General features: G+C 39.8%; 1 protein-coding gene across 1 annotated transcript in view; it reads right to left on the reverse strand.

The window, feature by feature from the left end:
* The window catches only part of GLRA2 (glycine receptor alpha 2), a 177,485-nt gene that overhangs the window by 106,734 nt on the left and 44,793 nt on the right, over positions 1-25,958 (reverse strand). The window contains exon 3 of the mRNA XM_004435132.3: positions 24,035-24,258. Within this exon, the coding sequence (XP_004435189.2) occupies positions 24,035-24,258 (224 nt within the window). The remainder of the gene's footprint in view (positions 1-24,034; positions 24,259-25,958) is intronic.

A 25,958-nucleotide genomic window follows, 5' to 3' on the forward strand; every position in this document is an offset into this window, starting at 1 on the left:
AACAACTAACATAAAAATAACGTTTTAGACAGGAAAAATAATTTTTGTCGATTGTGGAGTTCATTCACAGATACAAATATTTATATTTTTTCCACAGTATGATGACTTTAATTTTTGGAAAACACAATTTTATTGAGATTAATATGATGAACTCTTTAAAGTAGGGCAGAGTAAAAGAATCAAAATGAAGATCTCTAGTAATCAAAGATTTTTAAAAATCTAACACTTTATTAAGGGGGAAAAATATCAAAATGATGTGTGGGTTTAAAATTATTATTAACACAATGAAAATCTATTCTTTCCTGTTTTGTGTGTGTGTGTGAGGAAGATTAGCCCTGAGCTAACATCTGTTGCCAATCCTCCTCCTTTTGCTGAAGAAGATTGGCCCTGGGCCAACATCCATGCCCATCTTCCTCTACTTTATATGTGGGACCCCTGCCACAGCATGGCTTGATAAGTGATGCACAGGTCCGTGCTGGGGATCCGAACCCGTAAACCCCAGGCCGCCGAAGTGGAGAGTGTGAACTTAACGACTACACCACCGAGTCGGCCCCTATTCTTTCCTGTTTTTTAAAGAAGAAATATTTTCATGAAACAAAAATATGTTCATCATACAAAAATAATCATTGGGGATGTACATAATTTAATTGAATCAAATCAGAAAATCAGGAAATTTCATTATGATTATGAAATTTTACTTTGTAGAAATTAGAAAATAATAATAGTGGAAATGAATACAGCTTAAAAAATATGCGACAGGGAATTCAACAGTATTTTCTTTGCTATTGGAAACAACCCAAATTTAATATTTTTAATCATAGGCTTGCTGAATGTGATTCTTTTGTGAAGCAAACTTTTCACATTTATTTAGGGAGAAGAGGCCTCACACACGATTATTTCTGCCTTTGTGGCAGATTGTAACTGTGGGAGATCAAAATTTGGCCACCCTGAAATATATCTCTTTACCTTGATTATCTTCTGTGATGGACATTTGACCTCCCACAAACTGCCTTAAGGAATTTAACTCTGGGTATGGACAGACTGGCAGGGTCCTTGCTAAGCCCATTCTTAACAAAGTTCTGTTTACCAAATATTTACATTTGTAAAGGTATCTCCCTCTGTATAGTGGGAAGAGGGGGTGACCTTATCTGTGAAAACTCTTATCAGTATGGAAGGAGAGGACTTAAATCTACATACTCTTGATTACTGTGATTTCTGTCTCTTTGGCTGTATTCTCTATAGGCGGCCCTGCAAAGAATTGTCTGACAAACATTTACATTTCCCTCTCCATGTGAATTCTCTTCTTCCCCTCTGAAATCCCAAACCCCCCGGCCCCAACATCCTCCTTTGTCTTTAGCTGAAGATAGTATTTAAGACGAGAAGCTCCGCTATTGTGTTGAGAAACTCAGTTTCCCTGGTTTCTCCCATGTATACATGTTATTAAACTTGGTATTATTTTCTCCTGCTAACCTGTTTTTTAATTATTTGGCCAGCCAGAAGAACCTTAAGGGAAAGGGCAGAGGGGGATTCTCCCTCTTCCCTGACATAACAATCCTACAGGGACCCAGAATTCTTGGGGTCAAACCTATTAACAGCATGGAAAACCCCACTGAGAGAAATTTCCAACAAGCATGAAACTCTCTCTGAATTTTATCTTAGCTGAAAACTCAGCAGGTATTTCCCTCCTTCCTTATTTGTTTTTCTAATTTCCTTTCTAGATAGCTTTTGTATTGGAACTCAATAGGTGTCAATAACAAGGAGGAAAGTTAACAGCTCTGTAGTTTGCTAAATCATGTCATCAGCTGAGCAAATAGGAAGAGATTGTAAAGATCTAATCAGTCCCTTCATGGGCCACTGAGCTCATAATTGATGATGTCTAGTTTACCACACATCGGCAGGCCTAAAATTCAGACTTTCCTTTTACTTATTTTTTTCCTTTTTCATTGAAGTGTATGTTAAACACAGTAAAAACACACAAATCTTAAGTTACAGCATGATGATGACTTTTTACATCTATATCCACCCGTTTAACATCACCGAGATCCAGATTTAGAATATTCCCATCACCACAGAACGTTCCCTTGTGCTCTCTTCCCGGTCAAGAACCTTCAAAAGTAACCAGTACTGCTTTTATTTTTTTTAAGTTATTTTTTGATTTGAAAACCAGGAGTTTTGGGAAAAAATGAGCTTGATATTATTTTGTACAGAGATGCAGAAATTGCGTCAAATAAGACTGACACAACATTATACTAAAACATCAACAATTTTTTTTATCTCCTTTAATCTTGCTCTCCATCTATTTTTGGTGAGTCTTATAGAATTAAGTATTTTAATTGAAACTCAGACTTTTTGTCAGCAGACACTGCCTATAGCATGTAAGATTTGTTCTCCCTTCCCCACAGTCTAAAATATTAAGGCCATTGCACCTGAAGGCAGTGGGCTGAGGCTGCCCAACTTCCTTTTGATTTTTGTTAAAGAACTCATTTCCTGAAGCATTATTGCACATTCCCCCACTGTCATGGCTAACACACTTGCATTCAGGGCACCCCTACTCCTGTTTGCAAAGGAAAGGAATAAAGTTCCATTACAGAGGCTCTGCTTCTTTACTGAGAGTAAGAAGGCTGAGCAAACATTTCAATTTTAAAGGCAAAAGAATAAAACAAAGCACAGGAAGTCAGTCTCCCAAAATCTCACTTCCCTCTCCCATTCAGTTCACCTTGCTCATAAAACCAGCTCTTGGGTTTATACTTATCAGTTTAAATGACTGATAGATGCAGACATTGTAAACTGTTTCAGTTACCTTTACAGTTTTTTAAATCAAATATTATATTTTTACTTATTTTTCCCGTATTACAATGCAAGATCCACAAAGGCTGGGACTCTCTCTTTTTTACCATCTAAAACAGTGCCTGATGCAAAGTAGGTATTCAATAAATATTTCTTGAATAGGTGAATGAATAAGCATCCTAAAGCTCTGTGGGAGAATTTCAGCTTTTATTCTGCAGAAATGAGAAAGGAGGAAGGATTTAGAAGAGAGGATCCTGGTCTCCAGAGCTCACAGGGTGTTGCCAAATTATAAGACTTGCAAAAGAAGCCAGCAAAGCTTGCCGGGCCCTTTCTGTAAATTGCTAGCAGATTCCCACTAGAAATAAAGCAAATCAAGCTGAAAGAAAGCCAGGAAGCTGGGTCCACCTGTCCTGGAGCCTTAGCTGGATCCACAGCCAGGACTGTTCTCACATTGCTAGAAGGATACAAATTAATCATTTAACTTTACAATGTTATGCAGACAGAAGGTTCCTTGACTCATAGAGCAACTACTGGTTCATAAGGAACCCAGTATTAGAATTGGAAGTCCATTCCCAGTGAAAGATTCTTGAGGGAAAAAAAAAGCCATTTGAAAAGGAAATGAATTTTCACGTAGAAAATTTTAATGAGTGATCTGCTTGCCTAAAGCAAAGATTGCCAACATACTATTTTGGGAGATTGCCAACATACTATTTTGCGAGAGTTCATTCTAATGCTTACAGTAGTCTGTCTTATTTGGAAAGGAAGGACAAGGGGATGCTTCTGTGTTTTTCAGGGGAAGCAACACTGTCTCCGGTATATTGCTGTTGTTTTTCTATTAGGGACCACACTTAGCACACTCTGTAGCACACTACAAACCCTCAGCAGCATGTGGCTGTATCAGAGGGGATAGAACCTACGGTGTTCTTTTAGGATTAAAATACTCAATAAGGAAAAATAAAAATTAAAGTGATGATGATAGTATTAATAATCATAATTCTCTGAGCACCTGCTGTAGGTCAAGCACTCTCATTATTTTACAATCGTGGAGTACTACCACACAAGGCAGGGAGCATTCTCTCTGCTTTTGAGATAAGTAAATTGAAGCTCAGAGAGGTTAAGCCATTTCCCAAAGTCACAAAACCAGTAAGTGACAAAAGTTAGATTTGAACTCGAATTGATGTCCAAGTCCGTTTATTATTTTCCACTTTACCACATTTCTTCCTTAGAAAAAGAATCTGTTGCTAATTTACCATCCTCCTTTGTCTGTGAAGCCAGCAGAGTGGGTCATAGACACCTTAGTTACCTTGTACCTGGTCAGGCATACCTCTTTCATTTTTCTTCAGGCATCCAGACTTCTCATGACCTGTCCTTTTAAAAACTCGTCCAGCCTCCCCTGGCAGCCTTGCAGAGTAGAAGCATCATTGACTGGGGATCCAGGGACCCCGGTGATAGACCCAGCGTACCCATAAAGAGCTATTTGACTTCAACTAAATCTCTGGGCCTCATTCCCCACCCACAATCCCATCCTGCTCAAAATTTCTATGATTCTAAACTGTAAGTAAAGGTGACCAGCTTAAAATTTTTCTTCTTATAGGTGAATTTGCACTCTTGAATATGATGAAAGCCTTAAGTGCAAGTAATAATGCTTCTTAAAATAGGAACTTTCTGGCAATCTGGGTATATAGGTGAGATATTTATTGCGCCCATAGGGCTTGTCACCCAACATCCTAGAACACAACCCACACTTTCCCCAAGAACATAAGGACAGCGTTACTGTGCAATGTAGGTCTGTTGAATCTTTCCTCTCAGTTGTACTTTGAAATTTCTGAACCGTGTGACATTCTAATGTTAGGGAGATTTGACAGGATGCAGCAAGCATCGAACAAGAGTGTCATATTAACCCGTCTAGACCTTAAGTGAAATTAGCCTAGGGGCAAGTTAGAAGTTAAGTTAAAAGTACATCATTAATACAACCCACACATGGGGAGATGGAGGGAAGGGTTAGGGAGTCAGTGGATTAAAAGACACTGCCAGGCTGGTTGTCTGATCAAGATACCCTTTAGCACCATGGGTTTTAAACTCTGGTGGGCATAAGTGTCATCTGAGGGGCTTGGTAGGAATGCAGATTCTCAGGCCCTCTGGATAAGCAGTTCAGGTAATACTGATGCTGGTGTCCTGGAGCACATTTTAGGAAGCACTACTTCAGCATGTCCCAAGGGATGACCTATTTACTATCAACGTGATGGACTAAAAGCAGACAATTTTGAAAGGGAAATAGGACTGAGAAAGGGGTCTGCATTGTTTTCAGTAGCGCTAGCACTCTCTTTAGGAAATATTACTTTCTACTTGAAACCAGGGCAGGACAATTAGGCCCAAGTAGGCTTCTAAGTGATTGGACTAGGGGTAGTGAGACAAGGGGGCATGAAAAAGAGCCTCAGTCACAAAGGAGAGATACACTGGTAAAGTCAGGGCAGTGAAACCAAGGTTAGTCCACTGGCAACCAAGAATATGGTGGGTATGGTTAGAAAACCGTGATAGCTGCTAAGAAGGGTAGAGGACAGTTTCCTGGTGCAGCAGAGAGGAAACCAAACCAGCATGCCTATTAACACATGCAAGTGTGCAAAGGTAGGTAATGGAACTCCAGGTGGTGGCAGTGTATCAGGGTGCTGTCTCTGACTAGAAAATCAGCCATCAAGAAATTTCAAAGGACGTGGGGGAGGTGGCTGCAACATGCATTGGATGAATCTCAGCTAAAAATTTACAAAAGCTCATGGTACTGGTCAGGGGAGAGGACAGAGCGCAGAGGAGGTCCAACTCTAGGTCCTCAGTGAGGAGGAATTAGTGTTAAACAGAACTCCACATAGGTTGTGATCTAGTACATCCGTTAAGCAATTTTTGGCAAGCTTTTATTGGGTGCCATGCACATCCAGACACTTGAAATAACAGTTTCTCTCTTGAAGGAGAACATAGTTTAATAACATTAATATATTATTAATATATATTATATGTTAATATATATTAATTATATATATATTCTTTTAATGGAATATATCCCAATAGTTGTGCATTTATTCTTCAACTTTTTAAAGTTTCCAAATCATTTAAAGAATCCTTCCAGAATATGTAAATCTGGCATACCTGAACTGAATCAAGTAAAAGATGTTTAATTATTCCCTTGGGGCCTAGATAAGTGCTCACACTGATTGGGTAGAGCAGATAACCTACCCTTATAGACCTAGATCCTGAGAGGGCCCTTTGGGTCTATCTGGGCAGTATGACTTGCAATAATCATTTGATGCTCCTGAATCAAAACCCAAGGGACCCACAAAAGGATCTTGATCCACGGAGAATAAAAATAATTGATCCAAGTTTGGCTAGGCAGGCAAGAAATGAAATTTTTAAACTCATCTTCTGAAAGTTCTGTAATTAAATGACTGCTTTGAATTCACTCATCATATGAAGCATAGAGAGGGTCCTGCTTACTCCAGACCTGATTTGTTCATCTGGTCCATGGGCAGGCACAGATGTGGCTGCGCCTAGGAAGCCTTTCCACATAAGTAAAAGTTGAAAATTCATGGTGTGTAAATTATTAGGAGTTCCAGAAAGATTCCAATGCATGTACTTGCTCAAACAGCCTCCCCAACTCTTAGCTGCTACATGTAATCAATGAATAGACATTCAGCTAAAGGCTCGCATGACTATTAAGATGCAAATCTCAAGAGAGAATAGTGTTTCAAGTACTGCTAGTCATTTCCTCCTTTGTGTATGTGAGTTGATAGATTCCCAGATTCCCTATCGATATCCCGAAGAGCAGACTTTGATACTGAGAATATCAAATAGAAGGATGAAAGTGGATGGAAAACAGGGCTCAGAACGGTATGGCTAGGGCAACAGAGGTTAAATCATTTTTTCATTACTGTCTAGAGCTGAACCTAAACCCCAGGTTGGTCCTAAGCTTTATGGTTAGAACCTATCCTTTTAGTTAATTCCAAATAAGTATAAGACCTGTTTTCCCTGTTGACCTTGGGATTCGGAGGAGATGAATGGCAACGCTGCTGGTTCATCAGCTGTTCTACTCCTCTCCCCTGACTAAAGTGCCAGTGGCTGACTAGGAAGGACCATGTTTATCAAACATTATAAAGACATCACAGAAAATACCCATATGCATTGAGCAATACTAGCTGGGAAGGACAAAAATATAATATCTGCTCCCATCTGTGCCTGGTCCCTTCAGAAAATGTGCACACATATGGTTGGCCCATGTTAATTAAGTCCAAACATGGATTGGATTCAATTTGGAGAGCAACTGGTAAATCTGCAGCTAAAACTTTTCCAAATGCTTTGATATTTCTTGAACAAAAATGTTTTGAAGGTGTTGAATAGGAGAGGGCTAAATTGAACACAACTAGAAAGAAGAGCTCAATTACCAAAGACTCAAATAACCGATACTGCCCACATTTTAGTTACATTTTAAATTTCAAAGTCATTTCACATCTAGTACTTATTTATACACACAAACATTCATGAAGATAAAATGTTGTTAGCCTGCACTTTAGAATAGTGAGAACTGACTTGTCCGTGGTCATTATGTATCCAAATTCACAGCTATTTAATGGTGGCATTGAGGTAAGAAAGAAAGAAAAACACTTTATAGCAATTTTCTTAACGTTTTGTTTGGGGTCATTTTACTTTTGGCAAAAGAGAAAGAGAACAAGTGCTTGTGAACTGCAAATATGGTTTTGAGAAAACCAAAGTAGCTTTGTATCTGCTGACAGCTGAGAGCAAAATTGCGTTACTTTGTTGGTATTTTGCCGCCTTAAGACTTCTATTGGGGTAACTGGTGGAGAGTTGCTAGCCACTGTTTCTGATGGCAAAGGTTGGAGAGAGAACAGAGTCCTGGTCAGATGGTAGGATGGTTCATCTTTGATTAGATAATACTTTGAAACCAAGCACAGTTCCTCAGTTTACTTTTAACAAGCAGCTAAAGAGGAGGCCATTATCTAAAGAAGCCATTATCTAAAAGAAGATGCAACTGTCATTTCTGTTATGAGCTACATGCCTCTCAAAGGGAGGAAACCCAAGACAAGGAGAGTATCCATCTGCTTGGGACTAAGCATGGAAGGTGAGTGGAACCTGAGTGTAACAGATACTGAATAAGGAAATGTCCATGTGCGTGGGTTAGGGAGAATGGGGAAAACTGTCTCCCTCCTTTCCTCCCCTTTATCCTATAGCCAACCCATGGTGATTATGACATTCATTGAACATTTAGAATGAATCTGGAACTGAGAAAAACTGCAAATCAAAGAAAGGTTAAATGACTTCTCATGGTCACTTTGTAAGATTGGATTTGAATCCAAGTCTTCCTGAACCTCAGAACTGACATCTGCCCCACCCCCATAGCATTCTGTCTTTAATCTCCTAGCTCACTTACTGCTTTCTATTTTTCATCTAGCTGCTCAAATTTAGCAAAATATCCCTACTAAAATGAAACATCAAATAAAACATTTGTTTTATTGTCCTTTGAAAGGAATGATCAATCAGGTATGGGATAGCCTAGCTCAGAGTATGTGCCATGTGCAGAACTTCACATAATTGTATGTGTCCTTAATTGCCTTTCAATGACAGTCCATTGATAAATGTTGTATCCTCTTCAGTACAGATGTTGGTTTGTAATTTTCTTTTTTTTTTTTTTTTTTGGTGTGGAAGATTAGCCCTGAGCTAACTTCCTTTGCCAATCCTTCTCTTCTGGCTGAGGACGATTGGCCCTGAGCTAACATCCGTGCCCATCTTCCTCCACTTTATATGTGGGACGCCTGCCACAGCATGGCTTGATAAGCGGTGTATAGGTCTGCACCCAGGATCTGAACCTGCAAACCCCCGGCTGTGGAATCAGAGCCCGTGAACTTAACCACTACACCACCAGGCTGGCCCCAGATGTTGGTTTGTAATTTTAAATGCCATGAGCAAGGATAGACTTGTTGGAGAGACTGCTGAGCTTTGAGAGTGGACAATTTTTTTCTCTTTTTAAAATGGAGCATCTTTCCTTTGGATTATGTGCTATGAGACTACACTAAAGTAATTCATGTGTCTCATAAGAGCCATGGTGATACTATGTGTGTTTATTTTGGGATTGATGCCATCCAGGGAGACTTTCAAAAGCAGCACTTTGGACCAGGCAGAAGCTCACGTCAACATACGCTGATCAGGCTCACCAGAACCCCTGAATTTCCTTTGGCTTCCTGCCACAAGAAAAGTTGGGTAATGAGTAATAGCAGACTAGCCCTTCAACTCTGCTGCTCAAATCTACCATGTGATTTCCTTTAGCTTACATATCCAATTAATAATTGTCCCAGCCAACCATCTTTGTATAATTGTCTAAAAGTATATAAACTCATAATTCATGAACACATTCTAAAATAATATCTCATGGATACTACTGCTGATTGAATCAGAGGGTACAAATGATCTAATTTGCGATTGGGAAATTTCTCAATAGGGAATTCAGTATTGAGTATTTGTCAATGTGTAAACTATATGTTGAATGTAAGGCTGCCTCTTAAACTACAGGTAGTCCAATATTCCCTACCCGACTCCAAAATCAGAATTTCTCTCCTTGCGAGTTGGATATTCAGTTTGGGAGCAAAAGGTTCAAAAATCCAAAAGTAGTTGAGACAGGCAACTTAAAATTCAGAATCTCTTCTTGCTGATTCCCAATCCCTAAGGGACATGAAGACCCACTCTTACTTCCTCATCTATAAAGAATTTTGTGGTTTGGGAAGGAGGACATCATTTTGAGTTTTAGACTTATAAATGATAGAGCTAGAAGAAGCCTCAGACTTCATCTAATCTCCTGATTCAATCTCATTTTATAGATAAGGAAACTGAGACTTAGGATGATGAACTGATGGGGTTAGAGAGGCTGTTCTATAAACTTGGAGGATACACTAAACGATGGAAGGAAGTGTAGAGTTCCTGATGCCCTGAGCTGCCTTCTCAGTATTCTGTTCTTTGCATCATTGCCTTCAGAGCAAACTCTGATGAATGTTAATGTAGTGGAAAGTTACCTCCAAAAGGAGGAAAACCTACTGGTTGCTATTGCTACTCCAATCAGGTAAACAGTCAAGGACAAGTGGTTATACCAGCTGCCATGTATTTCATTACACAATTCCCTCTTTTCCTTCAAACAAGGGTAAAATCCTTACTCTTGTGTTTGAACCAATATTATGCCCTTGAGTGTATGTGTATTTCTGAACCCAATAAAAATCTCAACAGAGCTTTCCAGCACTTTAAGAGTCTGTCATGTACAGAATACACTTTCTAGACTTTAATACTTCTACCCTTAGCTGCACCTTTTTTGAGGGCCACTCTCCAAAAATACTCCCTCTGCACCACTTAGCTCAGCTCCTGCTGAATCTACCAGTGTATGTGCATGCCGGTGCCTCCCACCCTGCCAACCTTGCTTGCCTCTAGGAAGAATGGAATCATTGTGGTTTCCATGGCATTTCCCAGCACTTCTCTGAAGCCTCACTGCTTAATTCTGATGTGGGCGCTTATGTTACAGTCATTAATTACTGCATTAAGTCAAGTCACAAAACTAATGAGGATTTGGACACAGAGTTGGAAAGTGAGAATGTAATTTTGCCTGGATTATAGGATATAAAGATAAACATGGTCCAAATATGCACAGAGTGAAGAAATCATAGCTTTTCATAGCTGCCTTCTAACAGAAAATATGGCTTACGTGTCTCATCAAAATTGAGAGTAAGATAACCAAAGTATCACCATTGGTAACATTTAGGCAGGTCTTAGTTCACTGTGCATTTTATTTTTGGCTCTGACATCTAAATAGAGAATGTTCTTTTTCTCCTGTGCCATAAAAATCATTCTATAACTAAAGTTAGAATCTTTTGAAATTCTTGCATCAAGCCGTAGGATGAGTCAAGGATGGGAGGCTATGTGAGATAAGTTGGCCTTTTATGTGTGTGGGTAGTCAGTCATTAGACAGTATTGGTTGGGGAGCACTGTTGGATGTCTATCTAGAAATCTACACTCCACCTACTCTCAGTGGTACCTATAATCTGTCATCAGAGGGAGAAGGCATGTCAATCCCCAAGAGTTCTCTATTACAATTCAAGTACTACTGCCAAGGCGGAACACTGAATCATCAACACCTGGAATTGTGAATTGAATCAAAAGGGATTAAGAAGCAAATCACCTCCAATGCCATAAGGGAATGAGTTTCAGGTCAGATAAAGTTTGATGATAAGAGTAGATACCTTGGTGATATGGGGTGCTGTTGTAGAGGAACAATCCATAATTATTTATGGTTTGAAGGACTCTCTGCAGTTGGAGGGTAGCATGAGGCCCCTGGTTATCTGGTCAGTCAAATAAGATGCTGAAGGCAAACAATATTTCCTTAACAACTTTGCTTCAGGCATACCCATTCTGGAGGCAAGCAATAAACCTTGAAGCAAAATTGTTAACAGTTGGAGGGTCATAGCTTCCTTAAGAAAGATAAAGACCTTTCCTCTAAACAAACAAACAAACAAAAAAGAGCTTAAATACCTTAATACATGAAATATGCATATACTTTTAGGGAGATTCAAGGACCCCCTGGAGGGAGGGTGAAAATGTAGTCCTCAGGTTAAGAACTCCTGCTCTATAAGGTCACACTCAAGGGGTGGGTCAGTACCATCCTTAATGTCTAGAGTTTGTAGTGGTCTATCTTGGTCAGTTTACCATTTATCTTAGAGGCTGGAACAGAAAGCACAATCATTAAATGACAAGAAAATATCAAGGGCCCTAGAGTATATGGCAATGGCACTTTTGACTGTCTATCCATATAACATATATTGTATTCTACTAATGTTCTTAACCAAATCATCTCTTTTTTCAAAGCTGAGGTAATAGAAGTTTAGACAGATAACAAATTTCCATAGGTCACACAGCTAGTTCTGAGGGTAAAGACTTGAGCCCAAGTGTGTTTGATTCTAAAACCCACATCTACTACAGTTATCAGAAGTAGGATAACAGCATCATAAGGTTCAAAGTAGGGGCCCAAAACTGTACAGCAAACTGTACAAACTGTGAGATGAAGAACGTCTTGGTGCTGAAGTGGAACAGACTGTAAAATTAAATCAGCAACATAGTGTTGATGACCAAACGTACGTCCACTAACTCTGATGGGACAGAAATGTATAAAAGCAAAAGCAGCAAGATAATCACTCCATCCTTCCAAAAATGGTAGCCATTTGTTTATCACATTAACAACTGTAGGAAAAAGCAACTGATTTAAATTGTAGCAAATGTGATTTGTTACATAAGGAAGAATTTCTGCACAACGTTAGAGTAACTTATTGTAGGATCCAATGAGAGAATATAAAATCTCCTTCTCTGAAGGTCTTTAAAAATAGGATGAGGGGCCAGCCCGGTGGCATAGTGGTTTAAGTTCATGCATTCCCCTTTGGTGGCCCGGGGTTTGCAGGTTCAGATCCCGGGCATGGACCCACGCACCCCTTGTTAAGCCATGTTGTGGTGGTGTCCCATATAAAGTAGAGGAAGATGGGCACGATATTAGCCCAGGGCCAATCTTCCTCAGCAAAAAGCGAATGTTAGCTCAGAGGTAGTCTTCCTCACAAAAAAGTAAAAATTAAAACAAAACAAAAAAAAGAATGAGTTCTCAACAGCATTGCCTGAAGGTAGGGAGTTGCCTTAATGATGTTAGTTGGTCTCTCCGGCCCTTTGATCCTTGAGATAGTAAAATTTTTCAGAAAGGAGATACGCTATATAAGCTACATATGCTATATAAAACTATCAAATATATCTTCCTATGTGAAAGTCAATTGTTGCACCTTGAATTTAAAGTCTTTTCAGACATTTGCAAAATTTGAAGATACTTCATGTTCTCACCTTAAATTTTACCTTCTTCCTCCAATAGTCCTTTGAAAAATGAGTCCCAAAAAGGTTAGTTCCAAAATAATGTGTCTTTGGAATTGTATTTGTGTCTTTGGACTTGAGTTGGAGTAAACGAAGGATTAATATTGGGTAGGAGATAATAGCACCGAAATAGAAGTCAAGAGCTTTGACTCTTGTCCTAGCTTTCCTATTTATGGGCTTCATTATTTTAGCTCACCTAACTTCTGAAAGAAGTCATTTCCTCATCAGTAAAACAAGGGTGTTGGATTAGATATTTTGCAAAGTAATACCTTCAAATTAAAAACAAAAAATCCTGTGCTTCTATAAAAATTATAATTCTGGCAGAAAATAATAAAAAGCAACGGGAAGTAAAGGAAGAAAACAAATATTAGCAAAAACATTGTGGATACATGAGACAAGCTGCTCCTTTCCAAAGATGCTCACCTTCTCCTTTTTTCTTTCATATTGCGCACCATATGTCATGATGCCCTGACTTCTACTGCCATTCGTTCTATTCGTTCTATTCAATTTAACAAATATTGTTTGAGCAATAATATGTACGATACTCAAGGATCATTTAATTATTCCACTATGGATTCAGGCCTTTTTAAGTAACACGAATTTAGAATTTGACTGTCTCTGAAGAAGGTGTACAAAGCAAGATGTGTGTTCTTATTTACACTTTGGCCAGGAATGATCAATGCTTAATTGAGTGGGTCAACAAAAAACTTAAAAAGAGAACAGAGTAAGATCAAACATATTAGAGAAGTGACTATTAAATAAGAAATCAGAAGAGAAGTGGACAGAAATGGAGTTGACACTTTTTCATCAACTTTTTCTATCGCTGGATAGAAATTTTCTAACACTGAGCTAAGACCTTTGGTTCCTATTTAAAAGATTTGTTTGAATTTTACTGAAATACCCACAAATGTTTGAATCTGTAGGACATTTATAGAGTTCTGGTCTACTGTGCCCTTTTTTTTAAAGCCTTGCCTTTTGGGAAACAGATATATAATATCTTGGGAAGTGTGATCTTGCTTGTTCTGAAGTCACAAGACTGCATAGTTCTATTTGTGTTATGTTTGGCCATGAAAGCCTTGGGCTATGGTTTTCATGCAGAGTTAATTCTACCTCTGCTCTTACAAAGCTAAGAAAGCATGGAATTGTTCCTGGATGAAATGCTATTATCCATTTGCTTTAGGTTTCAGGAAAATGAAAATATAAAACATCACCACAGAATGTTATTTTTTAAATGTGGACCAGTGTTTAAGTAAGTAAAGGGGCCCTGTAGAACCAGTTCAACTGACCCCATCTTATCAACAGAGTAATTAAGAGTGGTCTATTGGGAACTGAGACCCCTCGTCCAGTTCAGGCCAGTTGAGGCCACCAACACATTAACTGGGCCTGTGCAAATGCTTGATAAATGACCTTTTTGACATCAAGGAGCTAAAAACTCCACCCTCAGATCAAGTACCCCCATTTTGTGAACATGCATCCTATGAAGAGGCGTGAAGCTTGACTACACTTGTGCAGATCGTCAATTACCTCACTTCTCCTTACCCCCAATCTATCTCCACACTTCAGACTGCCCTGCCCTTCATCCCGTAAATTGTGCCCCAAGCCCAGGATCAGGGAGACAGATCTGAGAGCATATGCCCATGTCTCCTTGCAGATCAATTTAGCAATAAAGCTATTTTCTTTTCCCAAAAGCTGATGCTGTAATAATTGGCTTTTTTAATGCACATCAGGCAAGAGAATACCAATTTTGCGCGGTAACAGAGGCAATTTATGAGTTTATCTTTGGTACTTCTATTGTATCCATTCCTTGTATCTTTCTTAACTCTCTTTGTCCTATCTGACTTCTCCTCTCAGGCATGCAACATGCTCATCCTCACTATTCTTCACAGACATCAAACCTATCAGAAAAGAAAATTTCATATCAGCTCTTTACAACTTAGTATGAATTTATGCCAGTGTATTCCCTCTCCAAGGAGTATTTGCATTGTAAACCTGAGAGTAAAGAGAAAGTCCTTCCTAATGGAATGTCAGCAGGGACTTTCAAGCACCTTTAAGACAACTGTAGCCCACTTGGCCTTAAACTTGAGTCAGACCTGCAGCTGGGCATATATTAGCACTAATTACTCTTTGTCCTCTAGTTAAATTGAGTCCAGTGACTCAAGTAAACCGGAGTGTGGGTGCCAACCCCAAATTCAAACAATATTTGAGTCACACAGTTCACTTGCAAAGTTAGAGCCACTTTTCTTTTCCTTGTTCCGTATTTATTCCTATTACTTAATTTATCTTATGGTTGCATGCCTCGTTAGACTGGAGCCCTTCCAGGGCAGGGACCACATTTTACTCAGCTCTGGATCTCTAGGCCCACCACAGTGTCTGGCTCATTGAAAATCCTTCCAGGCAAATAATTAGATTCCTGTAGCAAATCTGCCAAGGGCTGTGTTTTCCTAAAATGACACACCCAGTTCTCCTCACCAAGGATCTTTCCTCTGATTTCATGAATACCCACAATAAAGGAAAAGTCTAAACTAGCCTGCCACAGGACAAACTCCACCCAATCCAAAACAATTGTTAGGGTATTTCAGAGCCTGTAATATGCTACACTGGGAACCAGAGATAGAAGAATTGTGTCTGAATCTAGGTCTGGGGAACATTATATTCTTCACGGTTCTAGAATGGAAAGATTTTCATAGAACAGAAGAAAAAACACCTGGTTTTATCTCAGCAGTGCACAATGCCAGGTATTTACTAGAGCAAATGCCACCCAAGGCCCAGAGGGTTAGCTGCAGCAGCTGATACCACGTGCTGCTTTTTATAACTCTCTCTCCCAGCACCACGCTCTACATATGTCCCATTTCATCAGGTCACATCAACTCAGGTTATACCCAATACCGTATCTTATACCAAATGCATCACCATGTGGAATATTCTATTTCCTTAAAAATGTTTATAAAAATAAAGTGGGGGAAGTTTCCTGGTTCTTTGTGTAAGCAGTGACTTTGCCACTTTTTCCAAATGAGCAGCTTCTTTCGTTCCACAAGACGTTGGGGCTGTTGGCCATCAGCAAGCTGTGAAATTACTAGGTTAAGAATGGCATATACAGTACAGACCTAGAATGTATATAGAGTTGTGCAATGAGGTTTTGATGATGATGAGTCTGAAACCTTGTGAAAATTATTTGCAAAGACACTAGCTGTTCACTTTCTTTTTTTCGTAATAAGATTGGAGCGAAAGGGGGAATTCTATAAAGGATCTTTAAAATGTCAATATTTATTCAATGTATTAGATATCTTATATATACAATACACTGTCTTAGCACTTTGGGAGGGGTTACAAAAGAAGCAAAATCCAAATATCTTGGCTTTAAATAGCTTACTATTTAGAAATATGTTAAATTTAAAATACAGCCATCATTTCATTTATTGAGCACATACTCTGTGTCAGGTACTGTGGAAAGTATTTTTGTATACTCTATATCAGGGGTAGGCAAACTATGGCCAAAAGGCCAAATCTAGTCCACTACCTGTTTTTGTAAATAAAGTTTTATTGAAACACAGCCACATCCAATTGTTTGAGTGTCGTCCATGGCTGATTTTGCACTACAGTGGCAGAATTGAGTAGCTGCGACAGAATTGAGACAGTCTGGCCTGCAAAGCTAAGATACTTATTGTCTGGTCCTTTATAGAAAATATTTGCTGACCCCTGCTCTATATCATTTATTCTCACAAGAATACTCAGAGATAGGAGAGGAGGGAGTCAAGATGGCGGCGTAGGAAGACCCTGAGCTCACCTCCTCCCGTGGACACAGCCAATTTACAACTACTTGTGGAAAAATTACCCCTGAGACAGAACTGAAAACTGGATAAGAGGAACTCCTGCAGCAGCGGACAGTCCTAGCTGGGGTAGAAGAGGCAGAGACTCCCTTCTGGAGAGGAAAAACGCCGCCTTCACAAGCCGCCAGCTTCATGGCCGCCGGGAGCAGCGCACAGATACGCAGCCTCCCTGGAGACGCGGGGTCCTGAGCCAGGGAGCGCCCCCGCTGTGGGCATTTTGTGGACCCAGCACAATCGACACCAGCGGCATAATATCTGACTTTGCCTGCTACTAAAGCATTGGAGAGCACCCCCAGAAAACCCGGTTCACAAAGAAACTAAAACTGACTCTTAAAGGGCCCGCACACAAACTCACCCGTTCCGGAAAGCATCCTAAAATCACCAGAAAGAAAGGTGCACAGTGCTTTGGTGACAAGAGACTCACCTAATAGGCCCTGAGTGCATCTCGGTGAGGGGTGAGACCTCTCCAGGGACTGGGACATTGGCGGCAGCCATTGTTGTGGCCTGGTGTGGGCGTGCTGACACAGACCCCATTGGAGTTCTCCCTGGGGCCTGCTAGCCCAGGGTCTGCCCCACCCACTAGAGCACCGATTTAATCCAGCTCAGCCAGGGCAGGCAGCCCACCCTAGAGACTGGCCCCACCCAACAACAAGCCCTCAGGCAACGTGTGGGCCTGCATAGATTGGTGACTGGATTCTCTGCAGCCTGGCAACTGAGCCGACTTGAGCGGGCAGGGTGTGCACAAGGAGCGGGTGGAGAGTGTGGGGCGGTGGCGGAGTGTGTGGGGCTCCCACCGTGGAGAGACTGGGTCCGCTTGGGGAGGTCGGGGCGCTCACACGGGGCAGGACTGTGTTGACTGTGTGTGTGTACCTGTGGGCAACAGGGCTTGTCAGCTGCAGAAGACTTGTGCTTCTCAAAGACCCACATAGGAGGTTTGCCCCACCTTCCAAAGCCTGAAACAATTGGGTGCTCCTGTGCCTGAGGCCAGCCCCACCCAGCTGCAATCCTCAGAGAGCTGACAAGAGGGCCGGCCCCGTGGCTTAGCGGTTAAGTGCGTGCGCTCCGCTGCCGGTGGCCCGGGTTCGGATCCCGGGTGCGCACCGAGGCATCACTCCTCCAGCCATGCTGAGGCCGCGTCCCACATACAGCAACTAGAAGGATGTGCAGCTATGACAGACAACTATGTACTGGGGCTTTGGGGGAAAAATAAATAAATAAAATCTTTAAAAAAAAAAAAAGAGAGCTGACAAGAGACCTAATAGGCTAGAGGCTTACAGCAATTGTAAGGCCCTGAGCCTAACAACCTGCCACACTGGGGGCCTACTCAGTTAAAAGAAATACTGCAACACAAATGTGGTATTAGAACTTGCAGCCAACTGTGCTGGGGCTCCCCACACCTGATAAAGAGACTGAAGGGCCCACAACAACTACAAGCAGCTGAGTATTACAACAGCTGGACAGGAGCATAACTCAGCCTCCCTGGGCACCTATAGGGAGAGCTAACAGGCCACAATAGAGGGACACACGTAGCCCACATAGGGGCCACCCCTGGAACATTGAGAACTGAGGGAAGCACACTGGAAGCCTCCTAAGGCATCACATACATAAGGTCACCTATCCAAGAGCAGGAGACGTAGCTGACCTACCTAATACATAGACACAAGCACAGGGAAAGAGGCAAAATGAGGAGGCAAAAGAATACATTCCAAGTAAGGGAACAGGACAAAACCCCAGAAAAGGAACTAAGTGAAACAGAAATGAGCAACCTACCTGACAGAGAGTTCAAACTAAGAGTGTTAAGGATGCTCACTGATCTGGGGAGAAGAATAGATGAACTCAGTGAGAATGTCAACAAAGACATGGAAGATATAAAAAAGAACCAATCAGAAATGAAGAATACAATACTGGAAATGAAAAATCATTAGAGGGACTCAAAAGCAGAGTAGAGGATACAGAAGAACGGATCTGTGAGCTGGAAGAAAGACTAGAAGAAATTACCCAAGGTGAACAGGTAAAAGAGAAAAGAATTAAAAAGAGTGAGGACAGTCTAAGGGACCTCTGGGACAACATCAAGCACACTAACATCCATGTTATAGGTGTCCCGGAAGGAGAAGAGCGAGACAAGGGGGCAGAGAATCTATTTCAAGAAATAATAGATGAAAACTTCCCTAACCTAAGGAAGGAAACAGATATCCAGGTACAGGAAGCACAGAGAGCCCCAAACAAGATAAAACCAAAGAGGCCCACACCAAGACACATCATAATCAAAATGTCCAGAATCAAAGATAAAGAGAGAATCCTAAAAGCCGCAAGAGAATGTCAAGTTACATACAAAGGAAACCCCATAAGGCTATCAGCTGACTTCTCAGCAGAAACCTTACAGGCTAGAAGAGAATGGCACGATATATTTAAAGTGCTAAAAGGATAAAACTTACAGCCAAGAATACTCTATCCAGCAAGGTTATCATTCAAAGTGGAAGGAGAGATCAAAATTTTCCCAGATAAGCAAAAATTAAAGGAGTTTGTCACCAAGAAACCAGTGCTACAAGAAATGTTAAAGGGACTGATTTAAGGGGAAAAGAGAAGACCACAAATAGGAAAAATTATCTTTTTCCATGATTAGAACGTAATGGATACAAATGCACAACAAAGAGGTTAGATATGATATCAAAAACATAAAAGGAGGGAGGAGGGGAGTTAAAGAGTACAGCTTTCAGACAGAGGTCAAACTAAAGTGACCATCAAATCTGTATAGAAGAAGTAAGGAACAGAGAAGGACTACTAAAACACTGAGGGAAAAAAAAAGTTAAAAATGGCAGTAAGTACATACTTATCAATAGCTACTTTAAACGTCAATGGACTAAATGCTCCAATTAAAAGGCATAGGGTGGCTGACTGGATAAAAAAACAAGACCCATATATATGCTGCGTACAAGAGACACACTTCAGACCTAAAGACACTCACAAACTGAAAGTGAAGGGATGGAAAAAGATACTCCACGCAAATGGCAATGAAAAGAAAGCTGGGGTAGCAGTACTCATATCAGACAAAATAGACTTTAAAACAAAAACTGTAAAAAGAGACAAAGAAGGGCATTACATAATGATCAAGGGAACAATCCAACAAGAGGACATAACACTTGTAAATATCTGTGCACCCAATGTAGGTGCACCTAAATATATAAAGCAATTATTAACAGACATAAAAACAGAAATAGACAGTAACACAATAATAGTAGGGGACTTTAACACTCCACTTACACCAACGGATAGATCATCCAAACAGAAGATCAATAAGGAAACATTGGCCTTAAACGACACACTAGAACAGATGGACCTAGTAGATATATACAGAGCATTCCATCCAAAAACCGAAGAATACACGTTCTTTTCAAATGCACATGGAACATTCTCCAGGATTGATCACATATTAGGCCACAAAACAAGTCTCCATAAATTTAAGAAGATTGAAATAATACCAAGCATCTTTTCTGACCACAACGGTGTGAAACTAGAAATCAACTATAGAAAGAAAATCAGAAAAGCCACAAATACATGGAGATTAAACAAAATGCTACTGAACAACGACTGGGTTAACGAAGAAATCAAAGAAGAAATCAAGAAATACCTGGAGACAAATGAAAATGAAAATACTACATGCCAGAATTTATGGGATACAGCAAAAGCGGTTCTAAGAGGGAAGTATATAGCGATACAGGTCTATCTCAACAAACAAGAAAAATCTCAAATAAACAATTCAACAATGCACCTAAAGGAACTGGAAAAAGAAGAACAAACAAAGCCCCAAATCAGTAGAAGAAGGGAAATAATAAAAATCAGAGCAGAAATAAATGAAATAGAGACCAAAAAAATAGAAAAATTAATAAAACCAAGAGCTGGTTCTTTGAAAAGATCAACAAAATAGACAAACCTTTAGCTAGACTCACCAAGAAAAAAAAAGAGAAGGCACAAATAAGTAAAATCAGAAATGAAAGAGGAGAGGTTACAACAGACACCTCAGAAATACAAAAGATTATAAGAGAATACTATGAAAAGCTGTATGCCAACCAATTCGACAATCTGGAAGAAATGGATAAATTCTTAGAATCATACAACCTTCCAAAACTGGATCAAGAAGAAGTAGAGAATTTGAATAGACCAATCACCAGTAAGAAGATGGAAACAGTAATCACAAACCTCCCCAAAAATAAAAGTCCAGGACCAGACGGCTTCCCTGGTGAATTCTACCAAACATTCAAAGAAGACTTAATACCTATCCTTCTCAAACTCTTCCAAAAAATTGAGGAGGGGGAAGCTCCTAACTCATTCTACGAAGCTGACATTACCCTGATACCAAAACCAGACAAGGACAACACAAAAAGAAAATTACAGGCCAATATCACTGATGAACATCGATGAAAATCCTCAACAAAATACTAGCAAATCGCATACAACAATACGTTAAAAGATTATACACCATGATCAAGTGGGATTTATTCCAGGTATGCAGGGATGGTTTAACATTCGCAAATCAATCAACGTAATACACCACATTAATAAAATGAAGAACAAAAATCACATGATCATCTCAATAGATGCAGAGAAAGCATTTGACAAGATCCAGCATCCATTTATGATAAAAACTCTGAATAAAATGGGTATAGAAGGAAAGTACCTCAACATAATAAAGACCATATATGAGAAACCCACAGCTAATATCATCCTCAATGGTGAAAAACTGAAAGCTATCCCTCTAAGAACAGGAACCAGACAAGGATGCCCACTGTCACCACTCCTATTTAACATAGTATTGGAAGTCCTAGCCAGAGCAATCAGGCAAGAGAAAGAAATACAAGGGATCCAAATTGGAAAGGAAGAAGTGAAACTGTCACTATTTGCAGATGACATGATTTTATATATAGAAAACCCTAAAGAATCCACCAGAAAACTTTTAGAAGTAATAAACGAATATGGTAAAGTTGCAGGATACAAAATCAACATACGAAAATCAGTTGCATTTCTGTACACTAACAACGAAGTAGCAGAAAGAGAAATTAAGAATACCATCCCATTTACAATTGCAACAAAAAGAATAAAATACCTAGGAACAAACTTAACCAAAGAGGTGAAAGATCTGTACACCGAAAACTATAAAACATTTCTGAAAGAAATTGAAGAAGACACAAAGAAATGGAAAGATATTCCGTGCTCTTGGATTGGAAGAATTAACATAGTTAAGATGTCCATACTTCCTAAAGCCATCTATAGATTCAATGCAATCCCTATCAAAGTTCCAACAACATTTTTCACAGAAATAGAACAAAGAATCCTAAAATTTATATGGAACAACAAAAGACCCTGAATAGCTAAAGGAATCCTGAGAAAAAAGAACAAAGCTGGAGGTATCACACTCCCTGATTTCAAAATATACTACAAAGCTATAGTAACCAAAACAGCATGGTACTGGCACAAAAACAGACACACAGATCAATGGAATAGAATCGAAAGCCCAGAAATAAACCCACACATCTATGGACAGCTAATCTTTGACAAAGGAGCCAAGAACATACAATGGGGAAAAGAAAGTCTCTTCAACAAATGGTGTTGGGAAAACTGGACAGCCACATGCAACAAAATGAAAGTAGACCCTTACCTTACACCATGCACAAAAATTAACTCCAAATGGATTAATTACTTGAATGTAAGACCTGAAACTATGAAACTTCTAGAAGAAAACATAGGCAGTACGCTCTTCGACATCAGTCTTAGCAACATCTTTTCAAACACCACATCTGACCGGGCAAGAGAAACAATAGAAAAAATAAACAAATGGGACTACATCAAACTAAAAAGCTTCTGCACAGCAAAGGAAACCATCAACAAAACGAAAAGGCAACCTTACAATTGGGAGAAGATATTTGCAAACCATACATCTGATAAGGGCTTAATCTCCAAAATATATAAAGAACTCATGCATCTCAACAACAAAAAGACTACCAACCCAATTAAAAAATGGGCAAAAGACCTGAACAGACATTTCTCCAAAGAAGATATACAGATGGCCAACAGACACATGAAAAGATGTTCAAAATCACTAACTATCAGGGGAATGCAAATCAAAACTACAATGAGATATCACCTCACGCCCGTCAGAATGGCTATAATTAACAAGACAGGAAACAATATGTGTTGGAGAGGATGTGGAGAGAAGGGAACTCTCATACACTGCTGGTGGGAGTGCAAACTGGTGCAGCCACTATGGAAAACAGTATGGAGATTCCTCAAAAAATCAAGGATAGAACTACCATATGATCCAGCTATTCCTTTGCTGGGTATTTATCCAAAGAACTTGAAAACACCAATTTGCAAAGGTACATGCACCCCTGTGTTCATTGCAGCGTTATTCACAATAGCCAAGACTTGGAAGCAACCTAAGTGCCCATCAAGGGACAAATGGATAAAGAAGCTGTGGTATATATACACAATGGAATACTACTCAGCCATAAGAAACGATGAAATCCAGCCATTTGTGACAACATGGATGGACATTGAGGGTATAATGCAAAGTGAAATAAGTCAGAGGGAGAAGGTCAAATACTGTATGATTTCCTTCATTAAGTAGTAGATAATAACAACAATAAACAAACAAACAAACAAAAAAAAGAATACTCAGAGATAAATATACTGTATTCCAATTTACAATTAAGGTAACTGAGGGTTATAGGTTTTACGTAATTTAGCAAGCGGCGAAGCTTGGATTTGATTCTAGATTTGTCTGATTTCAAAAATGCGTGTTCTTAAGCTGTATTCGTGTACAGAAATAGCCAAAATATGAGGTAGGAAGAAATAAGAGCCTTACAGATTCACAGAGAAACTGTTATTAGAGTTCAGTAAAGAGAAAGATTATTTTGAGCTTGGGGTGATAAAGATTCTGGAGAAGATATTTGAATATAAAAGCAAAAATGGATCTCAGGAATTGTCTACCCCAAGCTCAAGCCCAAGAAAAGTTAAGAGATCAAGGTCGCATGTTTAGATAGAAGCAAAGCTGAGATTAGAACCAGTTTTCCACTCACCCAGCCCAAAATATGCTGTCAATGGCCATGCTGAGCCATTGAATTTTTTGTGTGTATGGTTAAACGTTATAGAATGGTAGAATTATTTTAAATGAGAATTTGTACATTATGCTCAATGGTAATTGAACTAAAGGGCCTGTCCTTCCTTAATTGAAGCAATCAAAAATACATTGTGCAGCTATTTACACGATACCATCACCCAGCCACCATCCTACCAGATATATTTTTGTTGTGTAGAATGAAACTTCTGAGACCATGGGAACCTCTGGCACTCTCACTAACTTTAAGATTCAAATGATAAACAGGAGACCAAAAAGTCAAATATTCATATACATCTTGCCCTACAGAATCAGGCAGCTCTAGGCCAGGAGAAAAATGGAAAAGTGAAAGGTCCAGCCAAAGGAAGCTTACCTGATACTGTAGAGCACTTTGCCATTTTTTGAAATCCGAAGCAATTTGTTGTCAGTGGTGACATCGTGGAAGTTGGCACCCTTCTCATTGGCAAAGAACAAATCTGGTTTCCAAATGGAGTCCAGCATTGATGGGTCCAAGTCCAGGGAATCATCAGGGTACTCACTATATGCCAGCCGTGAATCATTCCATTGTTGTCTCAGAAAAATGTTCACCCGGTAGTCCTACAGAAACGCCATGCATAAGAGTTACTTATCGCCCACTCTGGCATAAGAGGTCCGTCTGCATTTCCCCCTCACTCCTCTCCCTGATTTGGTGAAGCATTGGAATAAACTAGGCTGTGTATATCTTGGTCAAAATAAACCACTCAGTTCTGTTAGGAGTGGGAACAGAGGAGAGAAAGAAAGAAGACTCAACCAAACCAGAACACTAATGGAACAGGTTGACTTGGTTGAAATTTTTTATGTTTAAATCATTCATTATGGGAGGAAATAATACTAACTCAAGCTGATTTTGCTATAGAAAAAGTAACAACGAGTACAGAAGTCAGTCTGTGATGGCAGATTGTCAAATAAAACTGATTCATTTTTCAAATCAGAAATGACATGATCTCTGTTCTCATTCTGCTCAGATGCTCTGGGCAGAAGGAAACCCACTCTGTAATTTTGATAGTAGAAATCTTATTATAAAACTCTGACATGATGGGACAATATTTTTAACTTCATCAACATAAATATCAAAATGTTTCATGTTGACAAGATAATACCCTCACAGCTACTTACTTTTTATTTTATTTTATTTTTTGCTGGGATTCACCCTGAGCTAACATCTGTTGCCAATCTTCCTATCTCTCTTTTTTTCCCTCCCCAAAGCCCCAGTACATAGTTCTATATTCTAGTTGTAAATCCTTCTCGTTCTTCTATGTGAGCCGCCACCACAGCATGGCAACTGACAGATGGGTGGTGTGGTTCTGCGACCTGGAACTGACTCCGGGCCGGAGTTTGGCATGCCGAACTTCAACCACTAGACCATCAAGGCTGGCTCTCCCAGCTACTTACTTTTGAAGTTCTTAAATATTTTATCATTTCTCCGAATGGGTTGTGTCAACAGTAGTCAACTTGATGCTTCATCGAAACAGAGATCTTTTTCATGTTTTCCTAATCTGAGCACCTTCTGACAAAAGTGTTCCTCCCTGTGGGAGCCTCAGGTACACAGTGTGATTCCCACTTGGTCTGGGAATTTCCTTCTGTGTTAATGAAACAGCTTGGGGCAGTGACTGCTCTCCTGGGGATTTCTACTCAAAGGTCTGTAGGTTCATGGGAACTGTTGCTTTGCTTGATAGAGTGGACCCTGTTAGAGGCTTCAACAACAATCCCTAGTCAAGCAGGACTATGGTTCAGAGCTAATAGTTGTCCACTCCTGCCACTTATGGTCATTTAGGATGATATATACTCATTCCTTCTTACTCTTTCTTTTACCTTTTTCATTCTCATTTGCTCTGTCTCCACATCTTTGGCACCTGGATTTTTGGTCATTGTTTATTTTACTCTAATGGTGACCAACTTGTCTTGGTTTGTCTGAGAACTTCCCAGTTTTAGCCCCAAAAGTCCCACATTCAGGGAACCCACTCAGCCTCGGGGAAAACTGAGATGATTGGTTACTCTACCAGGTACAATTGACACCACCTCAGGATGGTCAGTTTGGGTTAATTCCCTTAGGGCCAAAGGAAAAGAATAACTAAGTTATAAAGATCAGGGTGTATGGAGACAAGCTTCAATCCAGTTCCCTCTACCTACCATCCTACTCTCCAAATTCCTATGACTTGTTTTCAAATATAGCCATGTTGATGATCAGGCTGATAGAGTATTTTGGAGGTGGCAGTTCTTGGAAAAAGTGCCCAATATGGGCCTAAAGAATGCTAATA

The sequence above is a fragment of the Ceratotherium simum genome, chromosome X (assembly GCF_057802395.1).
Source record: "Ceratotherium simum simum isolate JZ-2026a chromosome X, ASM5780239v1, whole genome shotgun sequence".
Classification (NCBI taxonomy): Eukaryota; Metazoa; Chordata; class Mammalia; order Perissodactyla; family Rhinocerotidae; genus Ceratotherium; species Ceratotherium simum.